This window comes from Nematostella vectensis, chromosome 14 (genome assembly GCF_932526225.1).
Source record: "Nematostella vectensis chromosome 14, jaNemVect1.1, whole genome shotgun sequence".
NCBI classification, from domain to species: Eukaryota; Metazoa; Cnidaria; class Anthozoa; order Actiniaria; family Edwardsiidae; genus Nematostella; species Nematostella vectensis.
In genome coordinates, this window is record NC_064047.1 from 7003937 (window position 1) to 7027861 (window position 23925).

At 43.5% G+C, this 23925-nt stretch overlaps 1 protein-coding gene and 1 long non-coding RNA gene across 2 annotated transcripts; both read right to left on the minus strand.

Annotated features, from left to right (window-relative positions):
- Positions 1-3964: 3964 nt before the first annotated feature.
- LOC5499802 (short-chain collagen C4) lies at positions 3965-20047 on the minus strand. The gene is given in 10 exon segments (XM_048721923.1): positions 3965-4627; positions 4630-4644; positions 5842-5976; positions 6074-6109; positions 6558-6584; positions 6825-6860; positions 17902-17928; positions 18169-18204; positions 19305-19351; positions 19725-20047. Coding segments are annotated over 10 exon segments (1131 nt in total). The 5' UTR covers positions 20033-20047; the 3' UTR covers positions 3965-4163.
- On the minus strand, positions 6867-7663 carry LOC116605670. The gene is made up of 3 exons (XR_007306554.1): positions 7636-7663; positions 7520-7547; positions 6867-7163 (listed from the first exon to the last, which is right to left on the minus strand). It is a non-coding gene; the product is annotated as an uncharacterized LOC116605670 (long non-coding RNA).
- Positions 20048-23925: the final 3878 nt, after the last annotated feature.

A 23925-nucleotide genomic window follows, 5' to 3' on the forward strand; every position in this document is an offset into this window, starting at 1 on the left:
CACTCCCCGAGATTTGGTTTATTAGTACCAAGACATTACGGGGCGTAAAGCAAAAACGACAACACGCCCCGAGATTTGGTTTACTAGTAATAAGACGCGATCGCGTGAAGCCGTGCTTAGAGTACGCCGTGTAATACAACACTGGCTGTCCGGGCTCCATGACCCTCTTTAGTATTGGGTACGCCTTGCTTGTCCACCACGGGTCCGTCGCTCGCCGTCGGCCTTTGTCCTGAAGGTCTTCCTCGTTTACGGCGATGTATAATACACCTCCGTTCCGACATCTAAGGGGACCTCTAGGGGAGGCTTTTCGGCTTTGAGAGGCACGCGCCTCAGCTTTATGGCGTCTTCAGGCGCAAGGCCAGTCATGCGAGTCTTCGTTGCGTTCATGTCCGAGATGACGATTGGCAGAGCAGTAACCCACTCGCGGTTTGTCTCGCCGGACGCAAGCTCCTTCGAGTACAGCGCACGAAATAGGCGCTGCGCCAGCCAGCGATGGAAAGACTCGGTGAAAGCTTGGCTCCTGTGGTGCCCAGGCTCAGCCCGTCGGACCTCCACCCCGTGGTCTGTTAGGAGCTTCGTGGTAGCACCCTTGAACTCCGTGCCGTCATCAACCATGAGGACTTTAGGCCATGTGAGAGGTCCCTCTTCATAGATGCCAGCGAGTTCGCGGGAGACGACGGCCGCGCTCTTAGTCCTCAGTGGGCGGGCGGCTTTATATCGTGAAGCAACGTCAACGACAGTCAGGGCATACACGAAGCGCCTCTTTCTTCGCTTACGTTTACTCTGGGGTGGCGGGCTCGACACTGTCCGCGGCTGCTACCTCGCGTTGGCTCCGCGCGTCAGCGCTTGCCGTTCCGGTGTCGGCACGACAGTCCACATGACGCGCTATGTGTAACGCCCCGGCGGCTAAAGCCATCAAACGGCCGCGGCGTAGGGCCAGGCTTTCGCACAATGTGCGGAGCTCGTTGTTGACGATGTAGTCGGACACTAGGTCATTGTGAAGATCGACCACGCTGTCTATCGGCAGCGCCATGCCTACTAGCTTGGTCGTAAGCTTCAGAAAGCAGTCTACCAGGCCAGGGCCCATACATACCTCTCAATAATACCCCCAAAGCTCATACATACCCCTCAATAACACCCCCACAGGATCATACATACCACTCAATAATACACCCAAAGGCCTATACATACCCCTCAATAATACCCCAAAGGATCATACATACCCCTCAAAAATACCTCCAAAGGCCTACCTGCCTACATACCCCTCAATAATACCTCCAAAGGCCTACATGCCTTTAATAATACCTCAAAGGCCCATACATACCTCACAATAATACCCCCAAAGCTCATACATACCCCTCAATAACACCCCCACAGGATCATACACACCACTCAATAATACACCCAAAGGCCTATACATACCCCTCAATAATACCCCAAAGGATCATAAATACCCCTCAATAATACCTCCAAAGGCTCATACATACCTCTCAATAATACCCCCAAAGGCTCATACATACCCCTCAAAAATACCCCCACAGGCCCATACATACCCCACAATAACACCCCCAAAGGATCATACATACCTCTCAATAATACCCCCAAAGCTCATACATACCTCTCAATAATACCCCCAAAGGCCCATACATACCTCTCAATAATACCCCCACAGGCTCATACATACCTCTCAATAATACCCCCACAGGCCCATACATACCCCTCAATAACACCCCCACAGGCCTATACATACCTCTCAATAATACCCCAACAGGCCTATACATACCTCTCAATAATACCCCCACAGGCCTATACATACCTCTCAATAATACCCCCACAGGCTCATACATACCTCTCAATAATACCCCCACAGGCTCATACATACCTCTCAATAATACCCCCAAAGGCTCATACATACCCCTCAATAATACCCCCAAAGGCGCATACATACCCCTCAATAATCCCCCCAAAGACTCATACATACCTCTCAATAATACACCAAAAGGCCCATACATACCTCTCAATAATACACCAAAAGGCTCATACATACCTCTCAACAATAACCCAAAGCCCCATACATACCTCTCAATAATACCCCCAAAGACTCATACATACCTCTCAATAAGACCCCCACAGGCTCATACATACCTCTCAATAATACCCCACAGGCTCATACATCTCCTCAATAATACCCCCACAGGCTCATACATCTCCTCAATAATACCCCCACAGGCCCATACATACCTCTCAATAATACCCCCACAGGCTCATACATCTCCTCAATAATACCCCCACAGGATCATACATACCCCTCAATAATACCCCCAAAGGCGCATACATACCCCTCAATAATACACCCAAAGGCTTATACATACCCCTCAATAATACCCCAAAGGATCTTACATACCCCTCAATAATACCTCCAAAGGCCCATACATACCCCTCAATAACACCCCACAGGATCATACATACCTCTCAATAATACCCCAAAGGATCATACATACCCCTCAATAATACCTCCAAAGGCCTATACATACCTCTCAATAATACCCCCACAGGCCCATACATACCCCTCAATAATACCCCCACAGGCCCATACATACCTCTCAATAATACCCCCACAGGCTCATACATACCTCTCAATAATACCCCCACAGGCTCATACATACCTCTCAATAATACCCCCACAGGCCCATACATACCCCTCAATAACACCCCACAGGATCATACATACCTCTCAATAATACCCCAAAGGATCATACATACCCCTCAATAACACCCCCAAAGGCTCATACATACCCCTCAATAATACCCCAAAGGATCATACATACCCCTCAATAATACCCCCAAAGGATCATACATACCTCTCAATAATACCCCTACAGGCCCATACATACCTCTCAATAATACCCCCACAGGCTCATACATACCCCTCAATAATACCCCCATAGGCCCATACATACCTCTCAATAATACCCCCACAGGCTAGTACATACCTCTCAATAGTTCGTTATGTCACTAGTGTGCACCAGGCATTACTCAGAGTCATTTCCCATATCAATCAATGGTTGTCGTTTTTCTCAATTGTCTAAAAGAGCCTGGCGCGAGCGCGGGAAACCTTTTGATAATCTATAACGTTAGGGTCTTGGCTGGTTTCAAAATGACTTTCAGCATAATCGCTGTAAAACATTAATTCCTGTATGTCTACGTGTAAATTCTCGACGTGCACTGTTCAAAGAGAGGAAAACGAATGAAGCGGCGGACTCCCAAATATGGTATGTAATTCAAAATAAGGAATTGGCTGAGCAAGCGAGAAAAACTACAATTTTCAAAACAAAATTGTTTGATATGACTATGATTTTTAGTTCCAGCCAATCTCGTTCCCAGAGCCCACATACATGCTGCTGGTCAAAAGGTAAGAGACTTTGGAATTAGGTTGAGTTCCATTCCAACTACAATAATGATTGCGCATGTGCAGTGCCCAACTTGAAGACGGACTCGTAATCATTGGCTAAAGTTGGAGGGAGAGAAGGAAGAAAGAAAAGAGGGCCTTAAAAAGAAGGCACCAGAAGGCTTCTGTTCTGGTGGACGGAATTTTTCAGTTGTGCGCTATGCTAATAACAGGGTTTTATTTTTTTCAAATCATATTTGTTGCACAAATTGTTCTCCGTCCTACATCCACATCACCATTAAATCCAGGAGCACGTGCTCCTCCTCCCCCCCCCCATCATTACGAATGTGTTAAAAAATTACAATTACCAGTAAGGGCGTGGCTGTGCCCCCCCCAAAAGATTTCCAAGCCTATGTTACAGCTTTTAAATTTATACATCAAACGAAATAAACGGCTCCACTCTATTTGCGATTTCGCATGAAGAGACCATGGATGTGGTATTTTCAAATATGATTAAAATGAAAAGGATCAAGACAAACCCATGAGTATGTCAAATCTGTGTATACCAGCCAAACGTAACAAGCATTGTATGATTTATTTTTTCATTAGACATACAACTGCTGTGAATGACAGCAGAGCACCGTATACTATAAACCCGATAACTTTTCTTTTATTCTTATTCAATCAGTCATGCAACAGCTTGTGAGCGAACTAGACACATTGTTACCCTACACCTTACAAATATTTTATTATTCCATCAATCGTACAACTGGAATCACTTGGTACAGACTACGCATGTCAGCTCATACCCTTCTACATACGGGGCACACGGTAGTGTCCCACACCTCCCCTCCACGGTAAACAGCAGGGCTCCGTTATGGTTAGGGCTAGTACCCGGGACATACTCGGCATCGTAATCCACGCACACGAACTGACTTGAGTGCTTGTGACCGGCCTGTGACGTCATCAGGTAGCCGTAGTACTCGCGGGACCATCCGGCGGGACAGCGGGCGACTGCGGGTATCATGAGCTGGGTGCTGCGGGACGGGACGTAACACACGGCGCACGGGACATCGTGTTCATGAAGGGCTTTTCCACGTGTGAAGGGGCTGTGGTCATAGACTTCATACTCGGCGCCGTACATGTAGCCGCTGTGCTGATGTCCCGGGGTGAAGTTTATGTACTGGGGGGTCTCGGGGAGACACACGTACTCTGCCGCACCTCCAGGGTGATCAAGCACTCCCCGCCGACACGCCCTTTAAGGAAAAGGTATATGAGACAAAAGACAGCGGCGTAGCCAGAATTTTTAACACGAGGGGGCCCAAAAGGCCTTTTCAAGGCATTGTCTCCTGTGTTTTAGATAATGTCTCATACATTTACTGTATTTTTGGCTGTAGAAGGAGGGGGGGCGTGCCCCCTTGGCCACCCCATCCCCCCGAGTACGAAAAAATCTGTTACCTCCCATCAAATTTGCAGCCCCTTATGGCGTATACGGTAACTACCTAGCATCGTTATGATCATAACGCACTCGTTATTTTTCCTCCTTTTTGGTACCCATGACTAGTATCCTTTTGTCACGCTAGACATTTTCCATATAATCAAATATTCAGTCAAAGTGAGTAGTTTTAGAATCAATAAAAACAAATTAGTGGTCAGGTTTCTTTAGTTTCAAGATTTTGTGGTTATTGGGATAAGGATAAGTAGTTTCATGATTTAGCGGTTATTAGGGTAGTCATATAGTAGAGAAGATAGGAAACCTTGACTTGATTTTATTAGATATGTTATCATGAGCCTTTAGAAAGCATCATTGGTAAATGATATGGTATCGGGAAAATACCATTGTTTTGACATCTGTTTTTATAATTTGTACCCGCGGAAAACTTGAATTTAGTAACAGGAAACCAAGAACACCTTGAGCCGTGCGTAAGAAAAATAAGAGGCGACAGCCACTTGTTTTATCGAGTATTTCTTAATTCTCGTATTTCGCCCCTACTAGACCTAAAAACATCATCACACGATAAGCCTCATAAATAGCCGGACTTAGGCGTCCCGGTATAAAAAGATATTCATTGCGTGTGTGCTCCCGATGCCAAAAATAAATATTGTCTTTATAACGGATTCAGGGATTAGGTCATATTTAACCTATAACTGATAAAGGTAACAAAAGTTAATAAAACTATAAAATTGCAGCACGGACGCGGCTTGCCCTTGTGGTCTAGTTCCAAACAAAATAAGTTTAAAAATACACGTGTGAGAAGGAAAAACAACTTGCACAGCTGGACCGCAGAAGGACAGGCCGCTCTGAGTAGAGCATATAAAAAGGGAAAGGTTTTAGTGCAAGATATATCAGCTTTTACTACCCTGTTGTCGAGGAGAATAAAACTGGTACTTCCCGCCAAGTGGTCAGCTAGTCCTTTCTCCATCATCCCCTCGCAACTATACACGTATCCTACCTTTGTAGACGAGCAGCGCGGAGCCTGGGCACGAGGTCTTCCCCCATCGCACGTACTGTACACCAGAGGACCCCCTGGGACCGGGGGGACCCCTCGCACCAGTCCCTCCCTGAGCACCGGGCGCTCCCTTTGGACCTTGATGATCACGATTTCAAAAATGAAATTATACGATAAACAAATTGATTTTAAACGAATTTAAATAAAAATGGATTTGTCTTTTGTTAGTACTCACCATTCAGTCCTGAATTTCCGTCCTTTCCGTCTCTCCCTATGAATGATGGGTAATTCAAAATGTTCAGTGACTGTTGATATTATATTATTTTTAACCAATTTTTAGCCAGGATATCCCCTTCAGCATTGCTGATAAAAAAAACGATGCCATTGATTGATATGTCAAAAACAAAAATAACTGTTTTTCATAAAAGGTTAAAAACACAAATCGCCTTTTACGAGAAGCCGAAGAAAAAAAATACAATGCAAATGTATATTTTCTAAATAATATTTTATTTTTTTGCGTGTAGAAAATAAAAATATATTTGATGATGATGATATATTTAAAAATGATATATAATGATGATCATGTTATTAGGCATATTTCATATTTAAAAATGTACTTCCTTTTTTCAAAATCTGAAGTGTTCAATAAAATCTTAAAATGTTCCTTTTTGTTAAAATAAGAAATTTCTTCTACAAAAAAATAATAATAAATGGTTTACCTGGTTTTCCATCACGACCATCTCTACCTAAAAGATAAATTAATAATTAATAATTAATAATTTTGAAATCGAAAAACCCTCTTAAGATACAAAAACGAGCAACGAGAATGCAGGTAACCGAAGCGACCCAGAAAACAGTCCCTCCCTGAGCAGCTGGCGCTGCCTTTAGACCTCCAAGATCACGACGTTAAGAAAAATAGAATTAAATGATAAATAAATTCATTTTAAACAAATTTAACAAAAGACTTGTCTTGTTTTAGTACTTACCGTTCAGACCCGGTTTCCCGTCCTTTCCGTCTCTCCCTATGATGATGATGATGGAAAATTCAACATGGATGTTACTAAAACGGGGAGCGGGGAACAGGGATCTGGGAACGAGTGATCAGCGGTAGGGCACAGCGATGTAGCAACCTCACGTGCGTCTCTTTGGCTCTTCTCTCGTTAAAATGGATTGTAAGTGAAATCTCCGACTCTGTTTCTAAGAATTATGAATAATTCATGCGTGGTAGTTTAGTGCGAGCTGAAATCGCAAGCTGATGTTTTTCTTTTACAAGTTTAACAATGTCTGAGCTTGAGTCCAAGTCTGAGCTTGAGTCTGAGCTTGAGCTGTAATAAAGTGTACAGAAGAACAAATAAGATGGGGCCAGAAAAGTAATAACATTTTGCAATAGTCTTATTTAGTAAACAGTCAACTTGGTGTTAGAGGAAAGAAGGGTCATGGTCACGGAAAACAGCAGCTTTAAACATCTCATAAAAATACTGAAAAAAGCACCTCAAATTTGTAAAGAGTGCTTTTCATCACTATGGAATGAGAATTTGAAGTCATGGCAATGTAGGATTGCAAAAATATCCACGGATTCAAAATATGTTTCCATAAATCTCTTTTCAAGTTTACCATTGCGATTTTAGCTCGCACTAAACTACCCAAGCAAACTGTTATCATATTATCCCTTTCAACATACCATTCACTTGACTTGATCTCTATCACATCTAAAATAAGAGAAACGTATTAGATTCGATTCAATGGGCGCATGAATTATTCATAATTCTTAGAAACAGAGTCAGAGATTTCACTTACCATCCATTTTAACGAGAGAAGAGCCAAAGAGACGCACTTGAGGTTGCTACATCGCTGTGCCCTACCGCTGATCACTCGTTCCCAGATCCCTGTTCCCCGCTCCCCGTTTTAGTAACACCCATTAAACATGTTCAGTGACTGCTGATATTATTTTATTATGTACTCATGTATGTGTTATTGATTATGTAATATGTTATGTATTGATAGTCACCTCGATGCCGTTGGAGTTTTGTATTGATAGTCACCCCGGCATTGGGAGTTATGTATTGATAGTTGCCTCGAAGCCATGGGAGTTATGTATTGATAGTCACCTAGAAGTCATGGGAGTTATGTATTGATACTCACCTCGAAGCCATGGGACTGTTGCTCCGCCTGAGAGAAGGGCTTTCATTCTGGCAAGAAAAATATAATTGTCAAATATCAAACAGAACAAGAAAAAATTTCTATTTATCATTACCACAATCACCGAGCAATTATGCCTAGGTTTAACAAGTTTTTAAAAGATTCGGTAAATAGCCACATAACAATTTAACTGAATTAGAAGCCAGCAACAATATATGAGCAAATTCGAAAGCAGCTAGGAGATGAATCCCCCACGCGCTATGATGTCTCTGATTCCCTTTTTTATCAAAATCCAACAGGCTTTGACACATGCAGAAAATTCAATAAAAGAGTTTAGCTCTGTAGGAGAAATTTATTAATATTGATACTAATGCTAAAAATATTACAAATTTTCCTAAAACGATTTGTTTTATGTACACTCACTCTTTCTCGATGCTTTCCAGTCTGTTATTGAGTTCTGCGTTGGTGGGAATGCCACGTCGCTCTAACTCATCAGCCTGTTCCCGAGTCCTCAGTCCCTGGTCCTCCATTCCATCTTTCTCAGCCACTAGTACGGTAGCACAGAGCGCCACAAACAACAGCACAGTGATACGAGTACACAGGGGCATCTTCATCACTCGGCGATAACCTCTCGACTGACTACTTGCAAGATATTCAAACCTCCTGTCAGTAGGAACTTTACGGTGATTCTGACCTGTTCTTGTTTTTTGCTCCTTCTTATACCCGCCCATACTAATGAGCTAAAAACGACCTTGGCTTGAGAAACACAGCGACTCGCCACAAGAATTTTCATGTTAGTCGCTGCAATAGGGACTTCTTATACCCGCCTCACCCGCCCATACTAATGAGCTAAAAACGACCTTGGCTTGAGAAACACAGCGACTCGCCACAAGAATTTTCATGTTAGTCGCTGCAATAGGGACTATTTGATAGGATAATTCACAAGGTTACTAACATTGTCTGTCTTGGGAATTCATATATTAGCTAACTTAGCAAATTAACTTACTAGTACTAGTAAATGAAATTGGGGGCGAGAAAGTTTAGTGGTATTATTTTAAAATTTTATAGAATTTTAAAATTTTATAGATAAAAACATACTAGTAAACAAAATTTCGGGGAGAGAAAGCAATCCGACAACTCGCCCCGACATTTGGTTTACTAGTATAACAATAACTATACTATTAAATGAAATTACGGGGCGTAAAGCAAAAACGACAACTCGCCCCGAGATTTGGTTTACTGGTAGTAAGTAATTATAATACCGAGAAATTACGGGGCGTAAAGCAAAAACGACAACTCGCCCCGAGATTTGGTTTACTAGTAGTAAGTAATTATAATACCTATAAATTACGGGGCGTAAAGCAAAAACGACAACTCGCCCCGAGATTTGGTTTACTAGTAGTAAGTAATTATAATACCTATAAATTACGGGGCGTAAAGCAAAAACGACAACTCGCCCCGAGATTTAGTTCACTAGTAGTAAGTAATTATAATACCTACAAATTACTGGGCGTAAAGCAAAAACGACAACTCGCCCCGAGATTTGGTTTACTAGTAGTAAGTAATTATAATACCTATAAATTACTGGGCGTAAAGCAAAAACGACAACTCGCCCCGAGATTTGGTTTACTAGTAGTAAGTAATCATAATACCTATAAATTACGGGGCGTAAAGCAAAAACGACAACTCGCCCCGAGATTTGGTTTACTAGTAGTAAGTAATTATAATACCTATAAATTACTGGGCGTAAAGCAAAAACGACAACTCGCCCCGAGATTTGGTTTACTAGTACCAAGAAATTACTGGGCGTAAAGCAAAAATGACAACACTCCCCGAGATTTGGTTTATTAGTACCAAGACATTACGGGGCGTAAAGCAAAAACGACAACACGCCCCGAGATTTGGTTTACTAGTAATAAGACGCGATCGCGTGAAGCCGTGCTTAGAGTACGCCGTGTAATACAACACTGGCTGTCCGGGCTCCATGACCCTCTTTAGTATTAGGTACGCCTTGCTTGTCCACCACGGGTCCGTCGCTCGCCGTCGGCCTTTGTCGTGAAGGTCTTCCTCGTTTACGGCGATGTATAATAAACCTCCGTTCCGACATCTAAGGGGACCTCTAGGGGAGGCTTTTCGGCTTTGAGAGGCACGCGCCTCAGCTTTATGGCGTCCTCAGGCGCAAGGCCAGTCATGCGAGTCTTCGTTGCGTTCATGTCCGAGATGACGATTGGCAGAGCAGTAACCCACTCGCGGTTTGTCTCGCAGGACGCAAGCTCCTTCGAGTACTGCGCACGAAATAGGCGCTGCGCCAGCCAGCGATGGAAAGACTCGGTGAAAGCTTGGCTCCTGTGGTGCCCAGGCTCAGCCCGTCGGACCTCCACCCCGTGGTCTGTTAGGAGCTTCGTGGTAGCACCCTTGAACTCCGTGCCGTCATCAACCATGAGGACTTTAGGCAATGTGAGAGGTCCCTCTTCATAGATGCCAGCGAGTTCGCGGGAGACGACGGCCGCGCTCTTAGTCCTCAGTGGGCGGGCGGCTTTATATCGTGAAGCAACGTCAACGACAGTCAGGGCATACAGTCAGGGCATACACGAAGCGCCTCTTTCTTCGCTTACGTCTACTCTGGGGTGGCGGGCTCGACACTGTCCGCGGCTGCTACCTCGCGTTGGCTCCGCGCGTCAGCGCTTGCCGTTCCGGTGTCGGCACGACAGTCCACATGACGCGCTATGTGTAACGCCCCGGCGGCTAAAGCCATCAAACGGCCGCGGCGTAGGGCCAGGCTTCCGCACAATGTGCGGAGCTCGTTGTTGACGATGTAGTCGGACACTAGGTCATTGTGAAGATCGACCACGCTGTCTATCGGCAGCGCCATGCCTACTAGCTTGGTCGTAAGCTTCAGAAAGCAGTCTACCAGGCCAGGGCCCATACATACCTCTCAATAATACCCCCAAAGCTCATACATACCCCTCAATAACACCCCCACAGGATCATACATACCACTCAATAATACACCCAAAGGCCTATACATACCCCTCAATAATACCCCCAAAGGATCATACATACCCCTCAATAATACCTCCAAAGGCCTACCTGCCTACATACCCCTCAATAATACCTCAAAAGGCCTACCTGCCTTTGGAGGTATTATTGAGGGGTATGTATGATCCTTTGGGGTATTATTGAGGGGTATGTATAGGCCTTTGGGTGTATTATTGAGTGGTATGTATGACCCCTCAATAATACCCCCACAGGATCATACATACCTCTCAATAATACACCCAAAGGATCATACATACCCCTCAATAATACCTCAAAAGGCCTATACATACCCCTCAATAACACCCCCAAAGGCTCATACATACCCCTCAATAATACCCCCACAGGATCATACATACCACTCAATAATACACCAAAAGGCCCTTACATACCACTCAATAATACCCCAAAGGCTCATACATACCCCTCAATAATACCTCCAAAGGCCTCTACATACCTCTCAATAATACCCCCACAGGCCAATACATGCCCCTCAATAATACCCCCAAAGGCCTATACATACCCCTCAATAACACCCCAAAGGATCATACATACCCCTCAATAAATACTTGAAAGGCCTATACATACCTCTCAATAATACCCCAAAGGATCATACCTACCCCTCAATAATACCCCCACAGGATCATACATACCTCTCAATAATACCCCTAAAGGCCTATACATACCCCTCAATAATACCCCAAAGGCCCATACATACCTCTCAATAATACCCCCAAAGGCTAGTACATACCTCTCAATAACACCCCCACAGGATCATACATACCTCTCAATAATACCCCACAGGATCATACATACCCCTCGATAATACCCCCAAAGGCCTATACATACCCCTCAATAATACCCCAAAGGATCATACATACCCCTCAATAATACCTCCAAAGGCCTATACATACCTCTCAATAATACCCAAAGGATCATACATACCCCTCAATAATACCCCTACAGGCCCACACATACCACTCAATAATACCCCAAAGGCTCATACATACCCCTCAATAATACCTCCAAAGGCCTCTACATACCTCTCAATAATACCCCCACAGGCCAACACATGCCCCTCAATAATACCCCCAAGACCCATACATACCCCTCAATAATACCCCCACAGGTCCATACATACCTCTCAATAATACCCCCACAGGCCCATACATACCTCTCAATAATACCCCCACAGGCCTATGCATACCTCTCAATAATACCCCCAAAGGCTTATACATACCCCTCAAAAATACCCCCACAGGCCCATACATACCTCTCAATAATACCCCCCACAGGCCTATGCATACCCCTCAATAATACCCTCAAAGGCTCATACATACCTCTCAATAATACCCCCACAGGCCCATACATACCTCTCAATAATACACCCACAGGCCCATACATACCTCTCAATAATAACCCCACAGGCCCATACATACCCCTCAATAATACCCCCACAGGCCCATACATACCTCTCAATAATAGCCCCACAGGCCTATGCATACCTCTCAATAATAGCCCCACAGGCCCATACATACGTCTAAATAATACCCCCACAGGCCAATACATACCCCTCAATAATACCCCAAAGGCTCATACATACCTCTCAATAATACCCCCAAAGGCCCATACATACCTCTCAATAATAACCCCACAGGCCCATACATACCTCTCAATAATAGCCCCACAGGCCTATGCATACCTCTTAATAATAGCCCCACAGGCCCATACATACGTCTAAATAATACCCCCACAGGCCAATACATACCCCTCAATAATACCCCAAAGGCTCATACATACCTCTCAATAATACCCCCAAAGGCCCATACATACCTCTCAATAATACCCCCACAGGCCAATACATACCCCTCAATAATACCCCAAAGGCTCATACATACCTCTCAATAATACCCCCAAAGGCCCATACATACCTCTCAATAATACCCCCACAGGCCAATACATACCCCTCAATAATACCCCAAAGTCTCATACATACCCCTCAATAATACCCCAACAGGCTCATACATACCCCTCAATAATACCCTCAAAGGCTCATACATACCTCTCAATAATACCCCCACAGGCCCATACATACCTCTCAATAATACACCCACAGGCCCATACATACCTCTCAATAATAACCCCACAGGCCCATACATACCTCTCAATAATAGCCCCACAGGCCTATGCATACCTCTCAATAATAGCCCCACAGGCCCATACATATACGTCTAAATAATACCCCCACAGGCCAATACATACCCCTCAATAATACCCCAAAGGCTCATACATACCTCTCAATAATACCCCCAAAGGCCCATACATACCTCTCAATAATACCCCCACAGGCCAATACATACCCCTCAATAATACCCCAAAGGCTCATACATACCTCTCAATAATACCCCCAAAGGCTCATACATACCTCTCAATAATACCCCCAAAGTCTCATACATACCTCTCAATAATACCCCCAAAGGATCATACATACCTCTCAATAATACCCCCAAAGGATCATACATACCTCTCAATAATACCCCCACAGGCCCATACATACCTCTCAATAATACCCCCACAGGCCCATACATACCCCTCAATAATACCCCCACAGGCTCATACATACCTCTCAATAATACCCCCACAGGCTCATACATACCTCTCAATAATACCCCCACAGGCTCATACATACCTCTCAATAATACCCCCAAAGGATCATACATAACTCTCAATAATACCCCCAAAGGCCCATACATACCTCTCAATAATACCCCCACAGGCCCATACATACCTCTCAATAATACCCCCACAGGCCCATACATACCCCTCAATAATACCCCCACAGGCTCATACATACCTCTCAATAATACCCCCAAAGGATCATACATACCTCTCAATAATACCCTCAAAGGCTCATACATACCTCTCAATAATACCCCCAAAGGATCATACATACCTCTCAATAATACCCCCAAAGGATCATACATACCTCTCAATAATACCCCACAGGCCCATACATACCCCTCAATAATACCCCCACAGACTCATACATACCTCTAAATAATACCCCCACAGGCCCATACATACCTCTCAATAATACCCCCACAGGCCCATACATACCTCTCAATAATACCCCCACAGGCTCATACATACCTCTCAATAATACCCCCACAGGCCCATACATACCCCTCAATAATACCCCCACAGGCTAGTACATACCTCTCAATAGTTCGTTATGTCGCTAGTGTGCACCAGGCATTACTCAGAGTCATTTGCCATATCAATCAATGGTTGTCGTTTTTCTAAATTGTCTAAAAGAGCCTGGCGCGAGCGCGGGAAACCTTTTGATAATCTATAACGTTAGGGTCTTGGCTGGTTTCAAAATGACGGTCAGCATAATCGCTGTAAAACATTAATTCCTGTATGTCTACGTGTAAATTCTCGACGTGCACTGTTCAAAGAGAGGAAAACGAATGAAGCGGCGGACTCCCAAATATGGTATGTAATTCAAAATAAGGAATTGGCTGAGCAAGCGAGAAAAACTACAATTTTCAAAACAAAATTGTTTGATATGACTATGATTTTTATTTCCAGCCAATCTCGTTCCCAGAGCCCACATACATGCTGCTGGTCAAAAGGTAAAAGACTTTGGAATGAGGTTGAGTTCCATTTTAACTACAATAATGATTGCGCATGTGCAGTGCCCAACTTGAAGACGGACTCGTAATCATTGGCTAAAGTTGGAGGGAGAGAAGGAAGAAAGAAAAGAGGACCTTACAAACAAGGCACCAGAAGGCTTCTGATCTGGTGGACGAAATTTTTCAGTTGTGCGCTATGCTAATAACAGGGTTTTTTCAAATCATATTTGTTGCACAAATTGTTCTCCGTCCTACATCCACATCACCATTAAATCCAGGAGCACGTGCTCCTTTCCCCCCCCCCCCCCTCCATCATTACGAATGTGTTCAAAAATTACAATTACCAGTAAGGGCGTGGCTGTGCCCCCCAAAAAGATTTCCAAGCCTATGTTACAGCTCTGAAATTCATACATCAAACGAAATAAACGGCTCCACTCTATTTGCGATTTCGCATAAATAGACCATGGATGTGGTATTTTCAAATATTATTAAAATGAAAAGGATCAAGACAAAACCCATGAGTATGTCAAATCTGTGTATACCAGCCAAAAGTAACAAGCATTGTATGGCGTAGACCAACATCTGTTTAGTTTACTTTTTTTTATATGTGTTCTAAGCAAACAAGACAGAATATATTTACACTACACAATTTCAATTTTTTAAAGATTTATTTTTTCATTAGACATACAACTGCTGTGAATAACAGCAGAGCACCGTATACTATAAACCCGATAACTTTTCTTTTATTATTATTCAAACAGTCATGCAACAGCTTGTGAGTGAACTAGACACATTGTTACCCTACACCTTACAAATATTTTATTATTCCATCAATCGTACAACTGGAATCACTTGGTGCAGACTACGCATGTCAGCTCATACCCATCTACATACGGGGCACACGGTAGTGACCCACACCTCCCCTCCACGGGGTGCAGCAGTGCTCCGTCACGGTTAACGCTAGTACCCGGGACATACTCGGCATCGTGATCCACGCACACGAACTGACTTGAGTGCTTGTGACCGTAATACTCCGTCATCAGGTAGCCGTAGTACTCGCGGGACCATCCCGCGGGACAGCGGGCGACTGCGGGTATCATGAGCTGGGTGCTGCGGGACGGGACGTAACACACGGCGCACGGGACATCGTGGTCATTTAGGGCTTTTCCACGTGTGAAGGGGCTGCGTTGACGGACTTCATACTCGGCGCCGTACATGTAGCCGCTGTTTTGATGCCCTGGGGTGTAGTTTATGTACTGGGGTTTCTCGGGGAGACACACATATTCTGCCGCACCTCCAGGGTGATCACAAAACTCCCCGCCGACACGCCCTTTAAGGAAAAGGTATATTAGACAAAAGACAGCGGCGTAGCCAGAATTTTTAACACGAGGGGGCCCAAAAGGCCTTTTCAAGGCATTGTCTCCTGTGTTTTAGATAATGTCTCATACATTTACTGTATTTTTGGCTGTAGAAGGAGGGGGGGGGGGCGTGCCCCCTTGGCCACCCCCCCCCCCCCCCCGAGTACGAAAAAATCTGTTACCTCTCATCAAATTTGCAGTCCCTTATGGCGTATACGGTAACTATCTAGGACCGTTATGATCATAACGCACTCGTTATTTTTCCTCCTTTTTGGTACCCATGACTAGTATCCTTTTGTCACGCTAGACATTTTCCATATAATCAAATATTCAGTCAAAGTGAGTAGTTTTAGAATCAATAAAAACAAATTAGTGGTCAGGTTTCTTTAATTTCAAGATTTTGTGGTTATTGGGATAAGGATAAGTAGTTTCATGATTTAGCGGTTATTAGGGTAGTCATATAGTAGAGAAGATAGGAGACCTTGACTTGATTTTATTAGATATGTTATCATGAGCCTTTAGAAAGCATCATTGGTTAATGATATGGTATCGGGAAAATACCACTGTTTTGACATCTGTTTTTATAATTTGTACCCGCGGAAAACTTGAATTTAGTAACAGGAAACCAAGAACACCTGGAGCCGTGAGTAAGAAAAATAAGAGGCGACAGCCACTTGTTTTATCGAGTATTTCTTAATTCTCGTATTTCGCCCCTACTAGACCTAAAAACATCATCACACGATAAGCCTCATAAATAGCCGGACTTAGGCGTCCCGGTATAAAAAGATATTCATTGCGTGTGTGCTCCCGATGCCAAAAATAGTTATTGTCTTTATAACGGATTCAGGGATTAGGTCATATTTAACCTATAACTGATAAAGGTAACAAAAGTTAATAAAACTATAAAATTGCAGCACGGACGCGGTTTGCCCTTGTGGTCTAGTTCCAAACAAAATAAGTTTAAAAATACACGTGTGAGAAGGAAAAACAACTTGCACAGCTGGACCGCAGAAGGACAGGCCGCTCTGAGTAGAGCATATAAAAAGGGAAAGGTTTTAGAGCAAGATATATCAGCTTTTACTACCCTGTTGTCGAGGAGAATAAAACTGGTACTTCCCGCCAAGCGGTCAGCTAGTCCTTTCTCCATCATCCCCTCGCAACTATACACGTATCCTACCTTTGTAGACGAGCAGCGCGGAGCCTGGGCACGAGGTCTTCCCCCATCGCACGTACTGTACACCAGAGGACCCCCTGGGACCGGGGGGACCCCTCGCACCAGTCCCTCCATGAGCACCGGGCGCTCCCTTTGGACCTCGATGATCACGATTTCAAAAATGAAATTATACGATAAACAAATTGATTTTAAACGAATTTAAATAAAAATGGATTTGTCTTTTGTTAGTACTCACCATTCAGTCCTGAATTTCCGTCCTTTCCGTCTCTCCCTATGAATGATGGGTAATTCAAAATGTTCAGTGACTGTTGATATTATATTATTTTTAACCAATTTTTAGCCAGGATATCCCCTTCAGCATTGCTGATAAAAAAAAACGATGCCATTGATTGATATGTCAAAAACAAAAATAACTGTTTTTCATAAAAGGTTAAAAACACAAATCGCCTTTTACGAGAAGCCGAAGAAAAAAAATACAATGCAAATGTATATTTTCTAAATAATATTTTCTTTTTTTGCGTGTAGAAAATAAAAATATATTTGATGATGATGATATATTTAAAAATGATATATAATGATGATCATGTTATTAGGCATATTTCATATTTAAAAATGTACTTCCTTTTTTCAAAATCTGAAGTGTTCAATAAAATCTTAAAATGTTCCTTTTTGTTAAAATAAGAAATATCTTCTACAAAAAAAATAATAATAAATGGTTTACCTGGTTTTCCATCACGACCATCTCTACCTAAAAGATAAATTAATAATTAATAATTAATAATTTTGAAATCGAAAAACCCTCTTAAGATACAAAAACGAGCAACGAGAATGCAGGTAACCGAAGCGACCCAGAAAACAGTCCCTCCCTGAGCAGCTGGCGCTGCCTTTAGACCTCCAAGATCACGACGTTAAGAAAAATAGAATAAAATGATAAATAAATTCATTTTAAACAAATTTAACAAAAGACTTGTATTGTTTTAGTACTTACCGTTCAGACCCGGTTTCCCGTCCTTTCCGTCTCTCCCTATGATGATGATGATGGAAAATTCAACATGGATGTTACTAAAACGGGGAGCGGGGAACAGGGATCTGGGAACGAGTGATCAGCGGTAGGGCACAGCGATGTAGCAACCTCACCTGCCTCTTTGGCTCTTCTTTCGTTAAAATGGATGGTAAGTGAAATCTCTAACTCTGTTTCTAAGAATTATGAATAATTCATGCGTGGTAGTTTAGTGCGAGCTGAAATCGCAAGCTGCTGTTTTCCTTTTACAAGTTCAACAATGTCTGAGCTTGAGTCCAAGTCTGAGCTTGAGCTGTAATAAAGTGTACAGAAGAACAAATAAGATGGGTCCAGAAAAGTAATAACATTTTGCAATAGTCTAATTTAGTAAACAGTCAACTTGGTGTTAGAGGAAAGAAGGGTCATGGTCACGGAAAACAGCAGCTTTCAACATCTCATAAAAATACTGAAAATAGCACCTCAAATTTGTAAAGAGTGCTTTTCATCACTATGGAATGAGAATTTGAAGTCATGGCAATGTAGGATTGCAAAAATATCCACGGATTCAAAATATGTTTCCATAAATCTCTTTTCAAGTTTACCATTGCGATTTTAGCTCGCACTAAACTACCCAAGCAAACTGTTATCATATTATCCCTTTCAACATACCATTCACTTGACTTGATCTCTATCACATCTAAAATAAGAGAAACGTATTAGATTCGATTTAATGGGCGCATGAATTATTCATTAGAAACAGAGTCAGAGATTTGACTTACCATCCATTTTAACGAGAGAAGAGCCAAAGAGACGCACTTGAGGTTGCTACATCGCTGTGCCCTACCGCTGATCACTCGTTCCCAGATCCCTGTTCCCCGCTCCCCGTTTTAGAAACACCCATTCAACATGTTCAGTGACTGCTGATATTATTTTATTATGTATTGATGTATGTGTTATTGATTATGTAATATGTTATGTATTGATAGTCACCTCGATGCCGTTGGAGTTATGTATTGATAGTCACCCCGGCATTGGGAGTTATGTTTTGATAGCCGCCTCGAAGCCATGGGAGTTATGTATTGATAGTCACCTCGAAGTCATGGGAGTTATGTATTGATACTCACCTCGAAGCCATGGGACTGTTGCTCCGCCTGAGAGAAGGGCTTTCATTCTGGCAAGAAAAATATAATTGTCAAATATCAAACAGAACAAGAAAAAATTTCTATTTATCATTACCACAATCACCAAGCAATTATGCCTAGGTTTAACAAGTTTTTAAAAGATTCCGTAAATAGCCACATAACAATTTAACTGAATTAGAAGCCAGCAACAATATATGAGCAAATTCGAAAGCAGCTAGGAGATGAATCCCCCACGCGCTGTGATATCTCTGATTCCCTTTTTTATCAAAATCCAACAGGCTTTGACACATGCAGAAAATTCAATAAAAGAGTTTAACTCTGTAGGAGAAATTTATTAATATTGATACTAATGCTAAAAATATTACCAATTTTCCTAAAACGATTTGTTTTATGTACACTCACTCTTTCTCGATGCTTTCCAGTCTGTTATTGAGTTCTGCGTTGGTGGGAATGCCACGTCGCTCTAACTCATCAGCCTGTTCCCGAGTCCTCAGTCCCTGGTCCTCCATTCCATCTTTCTCAGCCACTAGTACGGTAGCACAGAGCGCCACAAACAACAGCACAGTGATACGAGTACACAGGGGCATCTTCATCACTCGGCGATAACCTCTCGACTGACTACTTGCAAGATATTCAAGCCTCCTGTCAGTAGGAACTTTACGGTGAGTCTGACCTGTTCTTGTTTTTTGCTCCTTCTTATACCCGCCCATACTAATGAGCTAATAACGACCTTGGCTTGAGAAACACAGCGACTCGCCACAAGAATTTTCATGTTAGTCGCTGCAATAGGGACTTCTTATACCCGCCTCACCCGCCCATACTAATGAGCTAAAAACGACCTTGGCTTGAGAAACACAGCGACTCGCCACAAGAATTTTCATGTTAGTCGCTGCAATAGGGACTTCTTATACACGCCTCACCCGCCCATACTAATGAGCTAAAAACGACCTTGGCTTGAGAAACACAGCGACCCGCCACAAGAATTTTCATGTTAGTCGCTGCAATAGGGACAATTTGATAGGATAATTCACAAGGTTACTAACATTGTCTGTCTTGGGAATTCATATATTAGCTAACTTAGCAAATTAACTTACTAGTACTAGTAAATGAAATTGGGGGCGAGAAAGTTTAGTGGTATTATTTTAAAATTTTATAGATAAAAACATACTAGTAAACAAAATTTCGGGCCGAGAAAGCAATCCGACAACTCGCCCCGACATTTGGTTTACAATAACTATACTATAACTATACTATTAAATGAAATTACGGGGCGAAAAGCAAAAACGACAACTCGCCCCGAGATTTGGTTTACTAGTAGTAAGTAATTATAATACCGAGAAATTACGGGGCGTAAAGCAAAAACGACAACTCGCCCCGAGATTTCGTTTCTAGTAGTAAGTAATTATAATACCTATAAATTACGGGGCGTAAAGCAAAAACGACAACTCGCCCCGAGATTTGGTTTACTAGTAGTAAGTAATTATAATACCTATAAATTACTGGGCGTAAAGCAAAAACGACAACTCGCCCCGAGATTTGGTTTACTAGTAGTAAGTAATTATAATACCTATAAATTACTGGGCGTAAAGCAAAAACGACAACTCGCTCCGGGATTTGGTTTACTAGTAGTAAGTAATCATAATACCTATAAATTACGGGGCGTAAAGCAAAAACGACAACTCGCCCCGAGATTTGGTTTACTAGTAGTAAGTAATTATAATACCTATAAATTACTGGGCGTAAAGCAAAAACGACAACTCGCCCCGAGATTTGGTTCACTAGTACCAAGAAATTACTGGGCGTAAAGCAAAAATGACAACACTCCCCGAGATTTGGTTTATTAGTACCAAGACATTACGGGGCGTAAAGCAAAAACGACAACACGCCCCGAGATTTGGTTTACTAGTAATAAGACGCGATCGCGTGAAGCCGTGCTTAGAGTACGCCGTGTAATACAACACTGGCTGTCCGGGCTCCATGACCCTCTTTAGTATTGGGTATGCCTTGCTTGTCCACCACGGGTCCGTCGCTCGCCGTCGGCCTTTGTCCTGAAGGTCTTCCTCGTTTACGGCGATGTATAATACACATCCGTTCCGACATCTAAGGGGACCTCTAGGGGAGGCTTTTCGGCTTTGAGAGGCACGCGCCTCAGCTTTATGGCGTCCTCAGGCGCAAGGCCAGTCATGCGAGTCTTCGTTGCGTTCATGTCCGAGATGACGATTGCCAGAGCAGTGACCCACTCGCGGTTTGTCTCGCCGGACGCAAGCTCCTTCGCGTACTGCGCACGAAATAGGCGCTGCGCCAGCCAGCGATGGAAAGACTCGGTGAAAGCTTGGCTCCTGTGGTGCCCAGGCTCAGCCCGTCGGACCTCCACCCCGTGGTCTGTTAGGAGCTTCGTGGTAGCACCCTTGAACTCTGGACATGGACTTTAGGCCATGTGAGAGGTCCCTCTTCATAGATGCCAGCGAGTTCGCGGGAGACGACGGCCGCGCTCTTAGTCCTCAGAGGGCGGGCGGCTTTATATCGTGAAGCAACGTCAACGACAGTCAGGGCATACACGAAGCGCCTCTTTCTTCGCTTACGTCTACTCTGGGGTGGCGGGCTCGACACTGTCCGCGGCTGCTACCTCGCGTTGGCTCCGCGCGTCAGCGCTTGCCGTTCCGGTGTCGGCACGACAGTCCACATGACGCGCTATGTGTAACGCCCCGGCGGCTAAAGCCATCAAACGGCCGCGGCGTAGGGCCAGGCTTCCGCACAATGTGCGGAGCTCGTTGTTGACGATGTAGTCGGACACTAGGTCATTGTGAAGATTGACCACGCTGTCTATCGGCAGCGCCATGCCTACTAGCTTGGTCGTAAGCTTCAGAAAGCAGTCTACCAGGCCAGGGCCCATACATACCTCTCAATAATACCCCCAAAGCTCATACATACCCCTCAATAACACCCCCACAGGATCATACATACCTCTCAATAATACCCCAACAGGTCCATACATACCTCTCAATAATACCCCCAAAGGCCTATACATACCTCTCAATAACACCCCCACAGGCCAATACATACCTCTCAATAATATTTCAAAGGCCCATACATACACCTAAATAATACCCCCACAAGCCCATACATACCTCTCAATAATACCCCCACAGGCCTATACATACCCCTCAATAATAACCCCACAGGCCTATACATACCTCTCAATAATACACCAAAAGGCCCATACATACCACTCAAAAATACCCCCAAAGGCCCATACATACCTCTCAATAATACCCCCACAGGCCTATACATACCTCTCAATAATAACCCCACAGGCCTATACATACCTCTCAATAATACCCCCAAAGGCCCATACATACCCCTCAAAAATACCCCCACAGGCCCATACATACCCCTCAATAATACCCCCACAGTCTCATACATACCTCTTAATAATACCCCCAAAGCTCATACATACCCCTCAATAATACCCCCACAGGTCCATACATACCTCTCAATAATACCCCCAAAGGCTCAAACATACCTCTCAATAACACCCCCACAGACCCATACATACCTCTCAATAATACCCCCAAAGGCTCATACATACCTCTCAATAATACCCCCAAAGGCTCATAGATACCCCTCAATAATACCCCCAAAGGCTCATACATACCCCTCAATAATACCCTCAAAGGCTCATACATACCCCTCAAAAATACCCCCAAAGCCCCATACATACCTCTCAATAATACCCCCACAGGCCTATACATACCTCTCAATAATACCCCCACAAGCCCATACATACCTCTCAATAATACCCCAAAGGCTCATACATACCTCTCAATAATACCCCCAAAGGCTCATACATACCTCTCAATAATACCCCCAAAGGCTCATAGATACCCCTCAATAATACCCCCAAAGGCTCATACATACCCCTCAATAATACCCCCAAAGGCTCATACATACCCCTCAAAAATACCCCCACAGGTCCATACATACCTCTCAATAATACCCCAAAGGCTCATACATACCTCTCAATAATACCCCCAAAGGCCCATACATACCTCTCAATAATACCCCCACAGACTAGTACATACCTCTCAATAGTTCGTTATGTCACTAGTGTGCACCAGGCATTACTCAGAGTCATTTCCCATATCAATCAATGGTTGTCGTTTTTCTCAATTGTCTAAAAGAGCCTGGCGCGAGCGCGGGAAACCTTTTGATAATCTATAACGTTAGGGTCTTGGCTGGTTTCAAAATGACGGTCAGCATAATCGCTGTAAAACATTAATTCCTGTATGTCTACGTGTAAATTCTCGACGTGCACTGTTCAAAGAGAGAAAAACGAATGAAGCGGCGGACTCCCAAATATGGTATGTAATTCAAAATAAGGAATTGGCTGAGCAAGCGAGAAAAACTACAATTTTCAAAACAAAATTGTTTGATATGACTATGATTTTTATTTCCAGCCAATCTCGTTCCCAGAGCCCACATACATGCTGCTGGTCAAAAGGTAAAAGACTTTGGAATGAGGTTGAGTTCCATTTTAACTGCAATAATGATTGCGCATGTGCAGTGCCCAACTTGAAGACGGACTCGTAATCATTGGCTAAAG